Source organism: Budorcas taxicolor, chromosome 7 (assembly GCF_023091745.1).
Source record: "Budorcas taxicolor isolate Tak-1 chromosome 7, Takin1.1, whole genome shotgun sequence".
Classification (NCBI taxonomy): domain Eukaryota; kingdom Metazoa; phylum Chordata; class Mammalia; order Artiodactyla; family Bovidae; genus Budorcas; species Budorcas taxicolor.
This window is the reverse complement of record NC_068916.1, coordinates 21,168,646-21,184,097: the sequence shown is the minus strand read 5'-3', so window position 1 is coordinate 21,184,097 and position 15,452 is coordinate 21,168,646. Positions and strand designations below refer to the sequence as shown.

Sequence of the window (15,452 nt, the reverse complement as noted above, 5' to 3'; positions counted from 1 at the left end):
ATAGCATTTAATGGATGAAGGAGCATTGTAGTCATTGTTATGCCACACCACAACATCACCTGATGCTTAGTGGTTTAAATCAACTCACATCTGCTAACAAGAATCCAGGCTTGCCTCAGGTGCTGTTGATGGCAGCTACGTTTGCACAAGGAAGACCCTTGCTTAGGGGAAGAGAAGTGCCCCCAGCTCTGAGCTCGCTTTTCTGCCTCTCTTCTGCTCGCCTCCAGGTCTCCGTCCCTGTGTCCGGGAGCCATGGAGCCCACTGCCAGTGACTTACGGCTGGTGCCTGGAGCCGCCAAGGATGTCCTGGCTGCAGATGCCATGTGCTGCCGGACGGCCCTCTCCACTGTCGTGGCCACCAGCATCATCCTCGTCACCCTGGGAGTCCTTGTAGGTGAGTGGCCACGGGCTTGCTTGGGTCCACACACCAGGAGACTGGCGGAAAGATGCCTGGGAGTCACTCAGGGGTGTCCCAGAGCAAAGGGTCGAGTGTACAGGCCACGGAGGCCACCAAGAGCAAGGCAGGGGGGCCCGGCGCTGGATGTTGCTGCTCTTAGCACCAGGCTGGGCACTGGGAGCCTGGGCATCGTGGTAATACCTGCAAATTTCAGGTCTCCCACATATGGGGTTCTTAATGAAGATTCATGGCCAGGGTGAAATGGAGACCAGTAGGGAAATGAACTTCTTTTGAGAAATTTGGAAAGTCCCCAAAAATATAAGAAATGAGTGAGCAGTTGTTAACTTTTCCACCTCCCACAATCAACAGTGGCTCCCACTTTATTATTATTACGTTTTGCCAGGCCACATGGCATGCTGGATCTGAGTTCCCCAGCCAGGAACAGAATCCATGCTCCTGCTGTGGAGGCACCGAGTCTTAACCATTGGACCCCCAGGGAAGTCCCTCTCACTTCATACAAAATAAGGCTTCCCAGGTGGCGCTAGTGGTAAAGAACCCACCTGCCAATCCAGGAGGCATAAAAGACATGGATTCAATCCCTGGGACCAAAAGATCCCCTGAAAGAGATGGCATCCCACTCCAATATTCTTGCCTGGACAATTCCATGGACAGAGGAACCTGATGGACTACAGTCCATGGGGTCGAAAAGAGTTGGACACAACTGAGCGCACGCCCACACATACAAAATGATGACCTTTTGTGAATGCTGTGGGCTGCAGTTACAGAAATACACAGAGGTCTTTTTATGTCAGTGGAAGGCTCCACCTCTGCATGGTAGCCCTGAGCCCCAGTGCCATTTAGACTTAATTTAAATGACAGGTAAAATCCAGTTCCTGCATCCCTGCCAGCCACATTTCACGGGTGGCTCGTGGTTTCTGCAGGGGATGCTCAGATCTAGGACCTTCCGCCATCACGGGAAGTTCTGCTCTGACCCGAGCTCCTTCTGAGATGAGTTTCTTAGTTCTGTGTGGGGGCGTGAAAGTCACCCTTCGTTCAAAAATGATGATGGTAACTGGCAGTTTTCGGGGGAAATGGTGTCATGTGGCAAAATAATAAGTTGGCAACCCAATGTGGGATGTATATATTTTAATATTACAATGTGTATATTTTTAATAGATATTTAAAATGTATAGATGTAGGTTTGTGAGTATCTGGAATAGCTGGAAGTCTGGCATGGCTGATAGATGCCCTCTGATGGCTGTGAGGTGAAGTGCAGGAAAACTGGTTTTTGTGTGTGCGTGGGCACAGGTGCCCTGCCTACCCCCCAACCCTGTCCCCCAGCAGGAGTCAGTTTCACAACTCCATTCTAGAAGCACAGATACATTCTGGGACAACAGTTAGATCAAATCTCCAGCAGAACCTCTGAAGCCAAGGAAGGCTTTCAGTTCTGTTCAGTTCAGTTGCTCAGTGGTGTCCAACTCTTTGTGACCCCATGAATTGCAGCACGCCAGGCCTCCCTGTCCATCACCAACTCCCGGAGTTCACTCAGATTCACGTCCATCAAGTCAGTGATGCCATCCAGCCATCTCATCCTCTGTCGTCCCCTTCTCCTCTTGCCCCCAATCCCTCCCAGCATCAGAGTCTTTTCCAATGAGTCAACTCTTTGCATGAGGTGGTCAAAGTATTGGAGTTTCAGCTTTAGCATCATTCCTTCCAAAGAACACCCAGGGCTGATCTCTTTTAGAATGGACTGGTTGGATCTCCTTGCAGTCCAAGGGACTCTCAAGAGTCTTCTCCAACACCACAGTTCAAAAGCATCAATTCTTCGGCGCTCAGCTTTCTTCACAGTCCAACTCTCACATCCATACATGACCACTGGAAAAACCATAGCCTTGACTAGACGGACCTTTGTTGGCAAAGTAATGTCTCTGCTTTTGAATATGCTATCTAGGTTGGTCATAACTTTTCTTCCAAGGAAGGCTTTCAGTTCAGTTCAGTTGCTCAGTTGTGTCCGACTCTTTGCAACCCCATGAATCGCAGCACGCCAGGCCTCCCTGTCCATCACCAACTCCCGGAGTTCACTCAGACTCACGTCCATCGAGTCAGTGATGCCATCCAGCCATCTCATCCTCTGTCTTCCCCTTCTCCTCTTGCCCCCAATCCCTCCCAGCATCAGAGTCTTTTCCAATGAGTCAACTCTTTGCATGAGGGGCCAAAGTACTGGAGTTTCAGCTTTAGCATCATTCCTTCCAAGGAAATCCGAGGGTTGATCTCCTTCAGAATGGACTGGTTGGATCTCCTTGCAGTCCAAGGGACTCTCAAGAGTCTTCTTCAACAACACAGTTCAAAAGCATCAATTCTTCGGCGCTCAGCCTTCTTCACAGTCCAACTCTCACATCCATACATGACCACAGGAAAAACCGTAGCCTGGACTAGACGGACCTTAGTCAGCAAAGTAATATCTCTGCTTTTGAATATACTATCTAGGTTGGTCATAACTTTTCTTCCAAGGAGTAAGTGTCTTTTAATTTCATGGCTGCAGTCACCATCTGCAGTGATTTTGGAGCCCCCCAAAATTTAAAAACAATTTTAAAATTACAGTTCAAATTTGTCCCCTTCTCAGACAGCTCAGAATTTTACTCAGTGGTGTACAGTTTTACACCGGCCCTTGGCTGGACTGTTACTCCAAGTGCGTGGGAGCCGTGGGTATTTCAGAGGAAAAGTGTGGGGCTTATTGGGGGCCCAGAGCATAAGCACTTGCGTCCACATAGCGGGGTTCTTGTTACCTTTCTTTTTAGTTCCTTGCAGGAGAAAACAACCATTTTTAGAATTGTTTTAGTCTGTTCTATCTATTCAATAAATAAGTATCTAAATATCTATCTGGATGAATATTAATTCCAGTAAGTAGAGCTGGGACCTGACTTCCATAGGGTAGATGACAGCTACTTCTATTTTTAAATTAAAAAAAATTTTTTTTCTTTGGCCATGCCAGATGGCTTGTGGGGTGTCTTAGTTCCCCTACCAGGAATTGAACCCAGGGGCACGGTAGTGCAAGTGCTGAGTCCTAACCACTGGGCAAAACCACATGGCATGTGAGATCTTATTTTCCTGAACAGGGATTGAACCCAAGCCCCCTGAATTGGCAGCTCAGAGTTTTGAAAGATTGCTGCTACAAGCCATGAATGATGCTGGGAATCTTGGCCTCCGGAGGAGAAGAATTCCATCTGGGGCCAGTGATGAGGCTTGATTGCTCAGAGCTTTTTGTATAATAATGTTTTATTAAAGTATAAAAGAGAGAGAAAGCTTCTGACATAGACATCAGAAGGGGGTAGAAAGAATGTCCCCTTGCTAGTTTATAGTAAGGCATTATATACCTATTAGCAGGCTGCTAATTAGAGAAAGGAAATGCCTCAAAACTGAGAGTTGCACCAGGCCCCTCAATCACAACATGCATTTTGAGATAGCATTGTCACAAGGTGAGTTGTCCTCGGCCATAAAACAATTGACATGAATCTTGAAGATAGGCAGATTTCCAAGTAAATACATAGTTTCATTAACATAGCTTAAGAGAATATTTCTCTTAAGAAATAAAGTAAGAGTAAAACATACTGGTTTGTTGAGCCATTATCGTTCTGAGTCTTAGGCCAAACCGACTTGAAGAAAGGCAGATTCTAAGATAAATACACAGTTTATTAACATAGCTTAAGAAAAACATTTCCGTAAGAAAAACTGCATTGGGTGGCTCAAGGTTTGAGAAGAGTTCAGGTGGAACCAGGTGTCCGCAAGGCAACACAGAATTTTAAAAGAAAGCTCCTTTTAATTTTGCATAGAGAAGGAAGAACAACCTCTGACACCCGTAGTGTGTTCTGATACTTACAGTCTATTTCCTCTGCCTGGGGACCTCTAGCCTTCCTGCCTGTTACCCTCTCAGTTTTAACTATTGGACCACCAGGGAAGTCCCCCTGTTTTTAAAATTTAGCAATTATGATCATTTTTGACTGGGGGCCCCTTTGCCAGTCTTGCGTATTTTTTGACAGAAAGAGTTGTCTTCGTGTGCTCTGTAGGGTTATATTCTTTACATTAAGACCCTTAATGTTCTTTGCTGTATGTGGTTCCCACAGTGTTTCCAACAGTTGGAAGTTGTGTTATTCAGGGGGTGGCATCACGGGTGGGGATCTGAGGGTCCTGGTATCCCTGACTGTGGCCATGCCCCTGTCATACTAGGTGCCCTCTTCCAGGGAAAGTGAAAGTGTTAGTCACTCAATTGTGTCCGATTCTTTACGACCCTGTGGACTGTAGCCCACCAGGCTCCTCTGTCCGTGGGATTCTCTAGACAAGAATACTAGAGTGGGTAGCCATTCCCTTCTCCAGGGAATCCTCCTGACCCAGGGATCGAACCCTGGTCTCCTGCTTTGCAGGTGGATTATTTATCATCTGAGCTGCCAGGGAGGAGTTGGGAATTGCCCCAAAGTTGAGGTAAGGTCTTTTAAGGCCATTTCAGCCATTTTTGGCTGAAGTTGACCCGGGGCCCTGGGCCAGGCATTTCTAGGGGGAGTCAGCCTTCCCCTTAAGGAAACCTGGGGACACCTGGGGCTTTTGTGCTGGACCTGGGAGCCTTCAGGTGAGTGATGGGTGAGAGTGGATGAGGGGGCATGTAGTGACTTCCCTGATGGTCCATTGGTTAAGGACTTGCAGGGGATACAGGTTTGATCCCTGGTAGGGGAGCTATGATTCCACATGCCTGGTGGTCAGAAACCAAAATCATAAAGCAGAAGCATTGTTGGAACAAATTCAATAAAGACTTAAAAAAAATAGTCCTCTTAAAAAAGAAAAAAAAAGAGCACTGTTAATAGTCACTCAACCCCCAGGGAGTCAGCCCACCCCCATTAGTTGGGATGACCAGCCCTGGGGTGGCGGGGGGCCTTGGAGGCCAGCTTCGCTGACTGAGCCCTGCCCCTGCAGTGGGCGCTCTCACGGGGCCCTGGTCTCGTCCGCAGCCTCCCTCTCCACACAGGGCGTCGACGTAGAGCACACGGCTGAGCTGCGTGGGATCCGGTTTGCCCCCAGCTTGCAGCAGGAGACCTCAGAGTACTACCGCACGCTCACGCCCGCTCTGGAAATGCTGGTGAGGGTCCTGGGAGCCAGGGGTGGGGGCGGCAAGTGGGTGGCCAGGGGCTCTGACTGAGGCAGCAGGGCAGAGGAAGGGAGAGGGGCCATGGGAGGAACAGGGCGCGGCTGGTTCTTTCTGGAAAGCAGGGGATGGCAGCATCGGGTGGGAACCTCCGTCTACAAGACCCATAGGTTTTATTCGAAGGTTGTAAACTGCATTTCAGTAGAGAAATCAGAACTTTCCTATGTGGCTAGTGGGAATCTGAAAAGGGGCAGCCTCTGTGGAAAGCAGTGTGGCAGTTTGACCCTGATGCTGGGAAAGATTAAGGGCAGGAGGAGAGGGGGCGGCAGAGGATGAGATGGTTGGATGGCATCACCAACTTAGTGGACTTGAGTCTGAGGAAACTCCGGGAGTCGGTGATGGACAGGGAGACCTGGCGTGCTGTAGTCCATGGGGTTGCAAAGAATTGGACACGACTAAGCGACTGGATGATGAACAGCAATACCACCTGACCCAGCCATTCCGTTCCTGGGTGTCTGCCCCAGAGAAACAAAAACGTGTGTCCACGCAGAAACCTGCTCCCAAAGGAAACGTGATGCTCCCAGCACATGAGTCATGATAACCCCCAAGTGAGAGCAGCCGGACTGTCCATCAGCAGCTAATGGACAAACAGCTGGGAACCCTCCACGCCCGGGAGCGTCACCCAGCCCTGACATCCACTACCACCACCACGTGGGGAGAACACGCCGCTCAGTGAGAGACGCAGACACAGAAGGACACTCAGGCTGTGACTCTGCTGGTGCGGAACGTCCAGAACAGGCCGATCCACAGACACAGAGAGTGGGTTCCTGTGGTCAGGGGCTGGGGGAGGGGCTGGAGGGGTAACTGGTAATGGGGATGGGCTTCTTTTGGAGCGATGAGAATGTTTTAAAATCATGGTGAGTTGTACAAATCTGTGAATGTACTAAAAGCCCATCTAACTGTATACTTTTAAAAGGTGAGTTTTTATGGCAGGTGACTTACACCTCTTTTTTTGGGCTGCATTGTGTGTCCTGTTGAACTTCCCTGCCCAGGAATTGAACCCACGCCCCCTGCAGTAGAAGCACAGAGACTTAACCCGTAGACCACCAGAGAAATCCAACTTATACCTCACTTGGTTTTTTTTTTGGCCATGCCATGTGGCATGTGGGATCTTAGTTCCTCTGAAAGTGAAAGTGTTTGTCACTCAGTCATGTCCGACTCTTTGCGACCCCCATGGACTATAGCCCACCAGGGTCCTCTGTCCGTGGGATTCTCCAGGCAAGAATCCTAGAGTGGGTTTCCATTTCCTTCTTCAGGGGATCTTCCCCACCCAGGGATCAAACCCAGGGCTTCCACATTGCAGGCAGATTCCCCTTACCAGGCATGGAACTAATGCCCACTGCAGTGGAAGCTCAGAGTCTTAACAATGGACCTCCAGGGAAGTCCAAATTCATCCATTTTTAAAGTGACATTTAGTACATTCACAGAGTTGTGCAACTATTACCTCTAATTCCAGGAGCTTTCATCACCCCCAAAGGAAACCCTGTCTCCCCATCAGCAGTCACTCCCATCCCCTCCCCAGCCCTTGACCACCAGGAACCCACTCTCTGTGTCTATGGATCGGCCTGTTCTGGACGTTTCCCGTCAGTGGAGTCACACCTTATGCGTCCCTCTGTGTCTGCTTCTCTCACTGAGGACCATGTTCTCAGGGTCCGTCCACGTGGTTGTGAGTGTCAGGGCTTCACCTCTGCTCATGGCTGAGTGATGCTCCCATGTGTGGAGGGTCCACATGTTTCTCCATCATGTGTTGGTGGAGCTGTGTTTTCATAGGCACAACCTAGGACTGCCCACCCCATCACTCACTCAGCAGTATGAACTGACTGTACACATGGAGTTGAAGAGGAGGTGCCTTTCTCCTCCTCCCCCACTCTCCCACCCCAGGGTCTCCATGGGGTCTCACATTTGTGGCTGTTGTTTCTCTTGCAGTTTGTCAGCAGCTTTCAAGAGACAGAGTTGGAGTCCAGCTGCGTGGGCTGCACGGTGCTGAGTTACTGGTGAGTGAGGGCCTCCTGGGGGTAAAGGATCTTGGGGGACCCCTGGATTTGCAGAGAATTCCAGCTGAGAAGTGCCCTGCCTCTCAAGGCCAATGTCCTCCCCACCAGGGAGGGCAACGCCAGCGTCCTGGTACGTTTCCGGCTGCACTTTCTGCTGCTGGCCCTGTGGACGCCGAGCCCAGGCCTGGAGGAGCAGCTATTGCAGCGGGGACTTCATGCGAGGCTGCAGGGCCTTGGCATCCCCCTGGCCTCCTATGGCACTATTGTGTCTGCCCAGCTCACAGGTGAGTGACCCCAGGGTTGTGGCATCCCCCAGCCCCCTGTGGCACTATCGTGTCTGCCCAGCTCACAGGGGAGTGACCCCAGAGACAAGGAGACTTTGGGAGGGATGTGCTGGGAGAGGGGAGCCAGGTGGAAGTTGCATTAAACTTGACACTTTCCATAATCGACCCTTTCAGTGACAAGGAAACATATATACATTGCTTTACCTTCAGTGGTAGACACCACAGGGTGGCAACTTGTAATTATTTTCATCTTTGCCACCCACTGGGTCTCTGTCAAGATGACTCAACCTGGCTATCATAGCACAAAAGCAGCAAAGACAATATATAAACAAATGGACACTTATCTGTGTATCAATAAAACTTTATAAATTATAAACAAGTGGTGGGCCAGATTTGGCCCCTGGCCCCCTGGTATAGAACTAAGCATAGATGTTATGCTCTAAAATTCTAAGATTACTATGTGTTGGGATTTGACAGCCAGATGTGATTTTAGAGTGTGCAGATTAGAAGGTTGTTGCCTTGACCTGGCATTGGAGGACATTTACAGTCCCCTTCTACCACCCCTGATACGCTTGGTGTCTGAGTAACCTCGCCAGTGCTGAGAGAGATTTCTGCACAGATGAAATTGTTTCAGGTCTACACCATCCGCTCTGGCAGCCACCTGCCCCATGTGGCTGTTGTGCTCTTATTATGAGGAACAGAATATTTTATCTGATTTTATCTCAGTTGAGTTAGAATTTAAGGGGCTCCCAGGTAGACAGTGCAGTTCTCTGCTTTGCAATATGATGTTGTCAAAGAAATTCACCACTTGCTAAATAATCTTTTATCTCTTTGTTTTGCTGCAGGAAGCCAGAAGGGGCCACTGACAGAAAGAGACTTAAAGTCAGGTATGTTTTGATGAATGGATAAAGAAAATGTGGTGTTTACACCACACATGTACACATACACACAATGGAATACTACTCAGCCATAAGAAAGAATGAAATGATGCCATTTGCAGCAACCTGGATGGACCTAGAGATTCTCATACTAGAAGTAAGTCAGGCAGAGAAAGACAGATACCATATGACATCACTTATATGTGGAATTTAAAGGATGTTACAACAAACTTATCTACAAAACAGACTCACAATATTGAGAACAGATGTGGGATTGCCAAGGTGGAGGAGGGTCAGGGAGGGAAGGATTATGGGTTGGGGATTAGCAGATACCAACTATTATGTATAGGATGGATGAACAATGAAGTCCTACTGTATAGCACAGAGAACTATTAATATATTCAATGTCCTGAGACAAAACATAAGGGAAAAGAATATGAAAAAGAACGTATACATGTATAACTGAATCGCTTTGCTACACAGCAGGATTAAACACATTATAAACCAACTATTGTTGTTTAGTCGCTCAGTTGTGTCTGACTCTTTGCAACCCCATGGACCACAACACGCCAGGCTTCCCTGTCCACTATCTCCAGGAGTTTGCTCAAATTCATGTCCATTGAGCCATCCAGCCATCTCATCCTCTGCCATCCCCTTCTCCTCCTGCCTTCAACCTTTCCCAACATTATGATCTTTTACAGTCAGTCGACTCTCTGTGTCAGGTGGCCAAAGTATTGGAGCTTCAGCTTCAGCATCAGTCCTTCCAATGAGTATTCAAGGTTGATTCCCTTTAGGATTGACGGGTTGGATCTTCTAAATGTCCAAGTGATTCTCAAGAGTCCTCCAGCACCACAGTTCAAAGGCATCAGTTCTTCAGCACTCAGCCTTTTTTATTTTCCAATTCTCACATCTATTCATGACTACTGGAAAATCCATAGCTTTGACTATATGGACCTTTGTAGGCAAAGTAATGTCTCTGCTTTTTAATACGCTGTCTAGGTTTGTCAACGGTTTTTTTCTGAGGAGCAAGCGTCTTTTAATTTCATGGCTGCAGTCACCGTCTACAGTGATTTTGGAGCCGAAGGAAATAGAATCTGTCACTGCTTCTATTGTTTGCCCATCTATTTGCCATGAAGTGATGGAACTGGATGCCATGATTTTTGTTTTTTGAATGTTAAGTTATAAGCCAGCTTTTTCACTCTCCTCTTTCACCTTCATCAAGAACCTGTTTAATTCTTCTTCACTTTCTGCCATTAGGGTGGTGTCATCTGCATATCTGAGGTTATTGATATTTTTCCCAACAGTCTTGATTCCAGCTTGTGATTCATCTAGCCTGGCATTTTACAAGATGTACTCTACATGTAAGTTAAATAAGCAGAGTGACAATATACAGTCTTGACATACTCCTTGCCCAATTTTGAACCAGTCTGTTGTTCCATGTCCAGTTCTAACTGTTGCTTCTTGACTTGCATACAGGTTTCTCAGGAGGCAGGTAAGGTGTTCTGGTATTCCCATCTCTTTAAGAATTTCCCACAGTTTTTTTGTGATCTACACAGCCACAGGCTTTAGCATAGTCAATGAAGCAGAAGTAGATATTTTTCTGGAATTCTCTAGTTTTTTCTATGACCCAGTAGATGTTGGCAATTTGATCTCTGGGTGCTCTGCCTTTTCTAAATCCAGTTTGAACATCTGGAAATTCATAGTTCACATACTGTTGAAGCCTAGCTTGGAGGATTTTGAGTATTACTTTGCTAGCACGTGAAATGCGGAGAAGGCAATGGCACCCCACTCCAGTACTCTTGCCTGGAAAATCCCATGGACGGAGGAGCCCAGTAGGCTGCAGTCCATGGGGTTGCTAAGAGTCGGACACAACTGAGCAACTTCACTTTCACTTTTCACTTTCATGCATTGGAGAAGGAAATGGCAACCCACTCCAGTGTTCTTGCCTGGAGAATCCCAGGGACGGTGGAGCCTGATGGGCTGCCATCTGTGGGGTCGCACAGAGTCGACACGACTGAAGCGACTTAGCAGCAGCAGCATGTGAAATGAGTGCAGTTGTGCAGTAGTTTGAACATTCTTCTTTGGGATTGGAATGAAAACTGCCCTTTTCCAGTCCTTTGGCCACTGCTGAGTTTTCCAAATTTGCTGGCATATTGAGTGCAGCACTTTCACAGCATCATCTTTTAGGATTTGAAATAGCTCAGCTGGAATTCCATCACCTCCACTAGCTTTGATCGTAGTGATGCTTCCTTAGGCCCACTTGACTTCACACTCTGGGATGCTCTAGGTAAGTGACCACACAATTGTGGTTATCCAGGTCATTAAGATCTTTTGTGTATAGTTTTTCTGTGTTCTTGCCACCTCTTCTTAATATCTTCTGCTTCTGTTAGGTCCATACTGTTTCTGTCCTTTACTGTGCCTGTCTTTGCATCAAATGTTCCCTTGGTATCTCTAATTTTCCTGAAGAGATCTCTAGTCTTTCCCATTCTATTATTTTCCTCTGTTTCTTTGCATTGTTCACTCATAAAAGCTTTCTTATCGCCCCTTACTATTCTCTGGAACTCTGCATTTAAATGGGTATTATCTTTCCCTTTGTCCTTTGCTTTTCGCTTCTCTTCTTTTCTCATCTATTTGTAAGTCCTCCTCGGACAACCATTTTTGCCTTTTTGGATTTCTTTTTTTGGAGATGGTTTTGATCACCACCTCTTGTACAATGTTACGAACCTCCATCCATAGTGCTTCAGGCATTCTATCAGATCTAATCCCTTGAATCTATTTGTCACTTCCACTGTACAATCATAAGGGGTTTGATTTAGGTCATACCTGAATGGCCCAGTGGTTTTCCCTATGTTCTTCAATTTAAGTCTGAATTTTGCAATAAGGAGTTCATGATCTCAGCCACAGTCGGCTCCTTGTCTCTCTCTCTCTCTTTTTTTTTGCTGACTATATGGAGCTTCTCCATCTTTGGCTGCAAAGAATATAATCAATCTGATTTCAGTATTGACCATCTGGTGATGTCCATGTGTGGAATCGTCTCTTGTGTTGTTGGAAGAGGTGTTCGCTATGATCAGTGCATTCTCTTGGCAAAACCCTGTTAGACTTTGTCCTGCTTATAAATCAACTGTACTTCAATTTTTAAAAATCAAGTATGTTTTTTCAGCCCCTTGCCCTCTGCCCAGTTTTCTCTGCAAACACCAAGAGAGGTTTCCTGAAGCGTCTTTAAGGCACACAAAGGAAATCCCTCAAACACAGTGAACACTAGTTCTGTGCACCAGCCTTTTATGGGGGAGATGGAGTCATGGTCCTGTGTGAGCAAAGGATCTAAAAAATGAGGCACTTTTAATTGTTCAGAGCTAAGCATAATTAGAAGAAGGCATTATATTTTTTTAAGTGATGTAATGCTAGAATCAAGATTGCCGGGAGAAATAGCAATAACCTCAGATATGCAGATGACACCACCCTTATGGCAGAAAGTGAAGAGGAACTAAAAAGCCTCTTGATGAAAGTGAAAGTGGAGAGTGAAAAAGTTGGCTTAAAGCTCAACATTCAGAAAACAAAGATCATGGCATCCGGTCCCATCACTCCATGGGAAATAGATAGAGAAACAGTGGAAACAGTGTCGGACTTTATTTTGGGGGACTCCAAAATCACTGCAGATGGTGATTGCACCCATGAAATTAAAACACGCTTACTCCTTGGAAGAAAAGTTATGATCAACCTAGATAGCATATTCAAAAGCAGAGACATTACTTTGCCGACTAAGGTCCATCTAGTCAAGGCTATGGTTTTTCCAGTGGTCATGTATGGATGTGAGAGTTGGACTGTGAAGAAAGCTGAGCGCCGAAGAATTGATGCTTTTGAACTGTGGTGTTGGAGAAGACTCTTGAGAGTCCCTTGGACTGCAAGGAGATCCAACCAGTCCATTCTGAAGGAGATTAGCCCTGGGATTTCTTTGGAAGGACTGATGCTAAAGCTGAAACTCCAGTACTTTGGTCACCTCATGTGAAGAGTTGACTCATTGGAAAAGACTCTGATGCTGGGAGGGATTGAGGGCAGGAGAAGAAGAGGACGACTGAGGATGAGATGGCTGGATGGCATCACTGACTCAATGGACACAAGTCTGAGTGAACTCTGGGAGTTGGTGATGGACATGGAGGCCTGGCGTGCTGCGATTCATGGGGTTGCAAAGAGTTGGACACGACTGAACTGATCTGATCTGAACTGAATGTTTTTGTTAAAAGAAAAGACAGAAAGCATACAGTTTTGGGAGGGGGAAAGAGTCTGGACCACCTAGAATTTCACTGCTTTAAATATTCTGATGCCCTCCTAGCCGGCTCACAGCATGAGTATCACACAATGTCTGCCTCTTCGTGACCCCACGGACTTAGCCCAGCAGCCTCCTCTGTCCTTGGGATATCCCAGGCAAGGATACCTGAGTGGGTTGCCATTTCCTTCTCCAGGGGATCTTCCTGTCCCAGGGATTGAACCCACGTCTCTTGCATCTCCTGCATTGGCAGGTGGATTCTTTTACATTTATCCAGCTCTACCTCAGTGGTTCCCAGCTAGGGGTGATCCTTCCCCCAGGGGACACTTGATGATGTCTGGGAACATTTGTAGTCATGACGGCTGGGGGCTCCTGGCATCCAGAGGTGGTGGGCTGGCGATGCTCTCCACCTCACAGTGCCCAGGATGGCCCCCCACCCTGCAGAGAATGATTGACCCTAAATGTGAACTACACTTCAGAGACAAATTTTATGTAATATGTACTCTACTCCAATTTAAAAATTAATTTCACCTATTTCTTTTTTAAAAAAATGAATGGTAGAAATGTAAAAAGTACACACATGGGATATGTATGCTTGGGTTGCACAGCCCTGGCCCGGCTGCTGACTGGCATTCTTGTGTGTTATGTGTCTGTACTGACTCTGAGAAGATTGTTTCAGAAAGACTTGTGAAAAGAAAGCAGAGAAGTGATGTTCTTCCTGCTCTGCAGTTTCTGCCTGGAGAGAGAAACCTCTGTGCAGACAGGAGAGGTGGAGTGAGGCCAGGCACCTGGTTCTTGTCTGCCCTCAGGCCGCTGTCCAGGGAATGCCTTTTCCTGCGGGAACAGCCAGTGCGTGACCAAGATGAACCCAGAGTGCGATGACACAGCCGACTGCTCCGACGGCTCCGACGAGGCCCACTGCGGTCAGTCTGCCTGTCTGAACTGGCCCACAGGTCACATGGCCTCTCCAGGGTCAGCTGCTGGCTCTGCGCTCTGGCCCACTGTGCCCATCCCATGCAGACATGTGGGTCTGGCATTCACCGGAGCCGGGCAGAGAAAGGGAGGGAGCACCTGTGATATGACAAGAAACATGAGCAGGAAGCAGAGAAGGGAGAGCTCGAGGTGTGGGGTGAGAAGGGAAGAGATCAGGCTGATAAGAGGTCCTGGTCAAACCGGGAAGCCTCGAATACCAGGAGCTGGAGGTCTCTCCTGTACATAGTGGGGAGTCACCAAAAGGATCTGAGCAAGGGAAAATTACAGTTGAAGTGTCATAAGAGTAGTCAACATTTTTCTAATAGTGCTAGCCCATATGCGATAAGGCAGGAACAGTAGTATAAGTATTGGAAAGAAAGAGGGAAAACTAGCAAAATTTGCATATGATTATCTAAATGAATCAATAAATTGACTAAAAGGAGACTGGAAAAATAAGACAGTTCAACAATGAGGGGGAGATAAATCCTAGCACATAAAAAAGTGATTGCTGTTCTTTATACAAGTAATAACAGGTTAGAAGATATAATGGAAAAAAATCTCACTGTTGATCAAGATGTGCTCAGTCGCTCAGTTCTGTTTGATTTTTTGTGACCCCCACGGACTGCAGCCTGCCAGGCTCCTCTGTCCATGGGATTTCCCAGGCAAGAATACTGGAGTAGGTGGCTGTTTCCTCCTCCAGGGGATCTTCCTGACCCAGGGATTGAACCTGTGCCTCTCATATCTCCTGCACTGGCAGGAAGATTCTTTCCCACTGTGCCACCTGATCAATAGCAACACAAAATAAACATGGGTCATGTCTATAATAACAATTAAATAGAAAATGTTGCTGAAGGACATAAAAGGAGACTAAATAAACAGAGATATGGCATCCTATGAAAAGATGGAGGTATAAAGACTTTGAAACTTTCAAAATACATGGTGAGGAACACATTCATGGTGTCTGGTGCCTGGATGTGGAAGATAATATAGAGGTTGATTGAAATTGGCAGGTGTGGTCAGGAGTCCCCGCAACCCCTCAGACTCAGTGATTCACTGGAAGTACGCATAGGACTTGGTAAAGCTGCTGTATGCGTGGTTATACCTTCTTACAGTGAAAGGATACGGCTGAAAGTCAGCAAAGAAAAGTGCAGAGTCCAGGAGAGACAAAGCTCAAGCAAGCTTCCATTTAGCCTCTTCCAGTGGAGTCAGGTGGACAGTGCTTAACCAATTTGCCCAGAAGCATATGTGACATCACACACAAAGTATTTCCAACCCCGGGGAGCTCACCCGAGTCTTGGTGTCCAGGGTTTTGTGTTAGGGGTTGGTCACATAGGTACGGAGCACTCATATAGCTGAGTTTAGTGTATGATTGTCTTGGATCTGCCAAAACAAAGGACCTCAGGCTGAGTGGATGAGACAGCAGAAATTTACTCTCTCCCCGCTCTGGAGGCTAGAAGGCTGAGATGAAGGAG

General features: G+C 47.1%; 1 protein-coding gene across 1 annotated transcript in view; it reads left to right on the top strand.

Annotated features, from left to right (window-relative positions):
- Positions 1-252: 252 nt before the first annotated feature.
- The window catches only part of TMPRSS9 (transmembrane serine protease 9), a 31,937-nt gene continuing 16,737 nt past the window's right edge, over positions 253-15,452 (top strand). Inside the window, exons 1-6 of the mRNA XM_052644074.1 lie at positions 253-394; positions 5,395-5,522; positions 7,515-7,582; positions 7,691-7,866; positions 8,712-8,753; positions 13,818-13,931. Coding sequence (XP_052500034.1) covers positions 253-394; positions 5,395-5,522; positions 7,515-7,582; positions 7,691-7,866; positions 8,712-8,753; positions 13,818-13,931 — 670 coding nt within the window. The remainder of the gene's footprint in view (positions 395-5,394; positions 5,523-7,514; positions 7,583-7,690; positions 7,867-8,711; positions 8,754-13,817; positions 13,932-15,452) is intronic.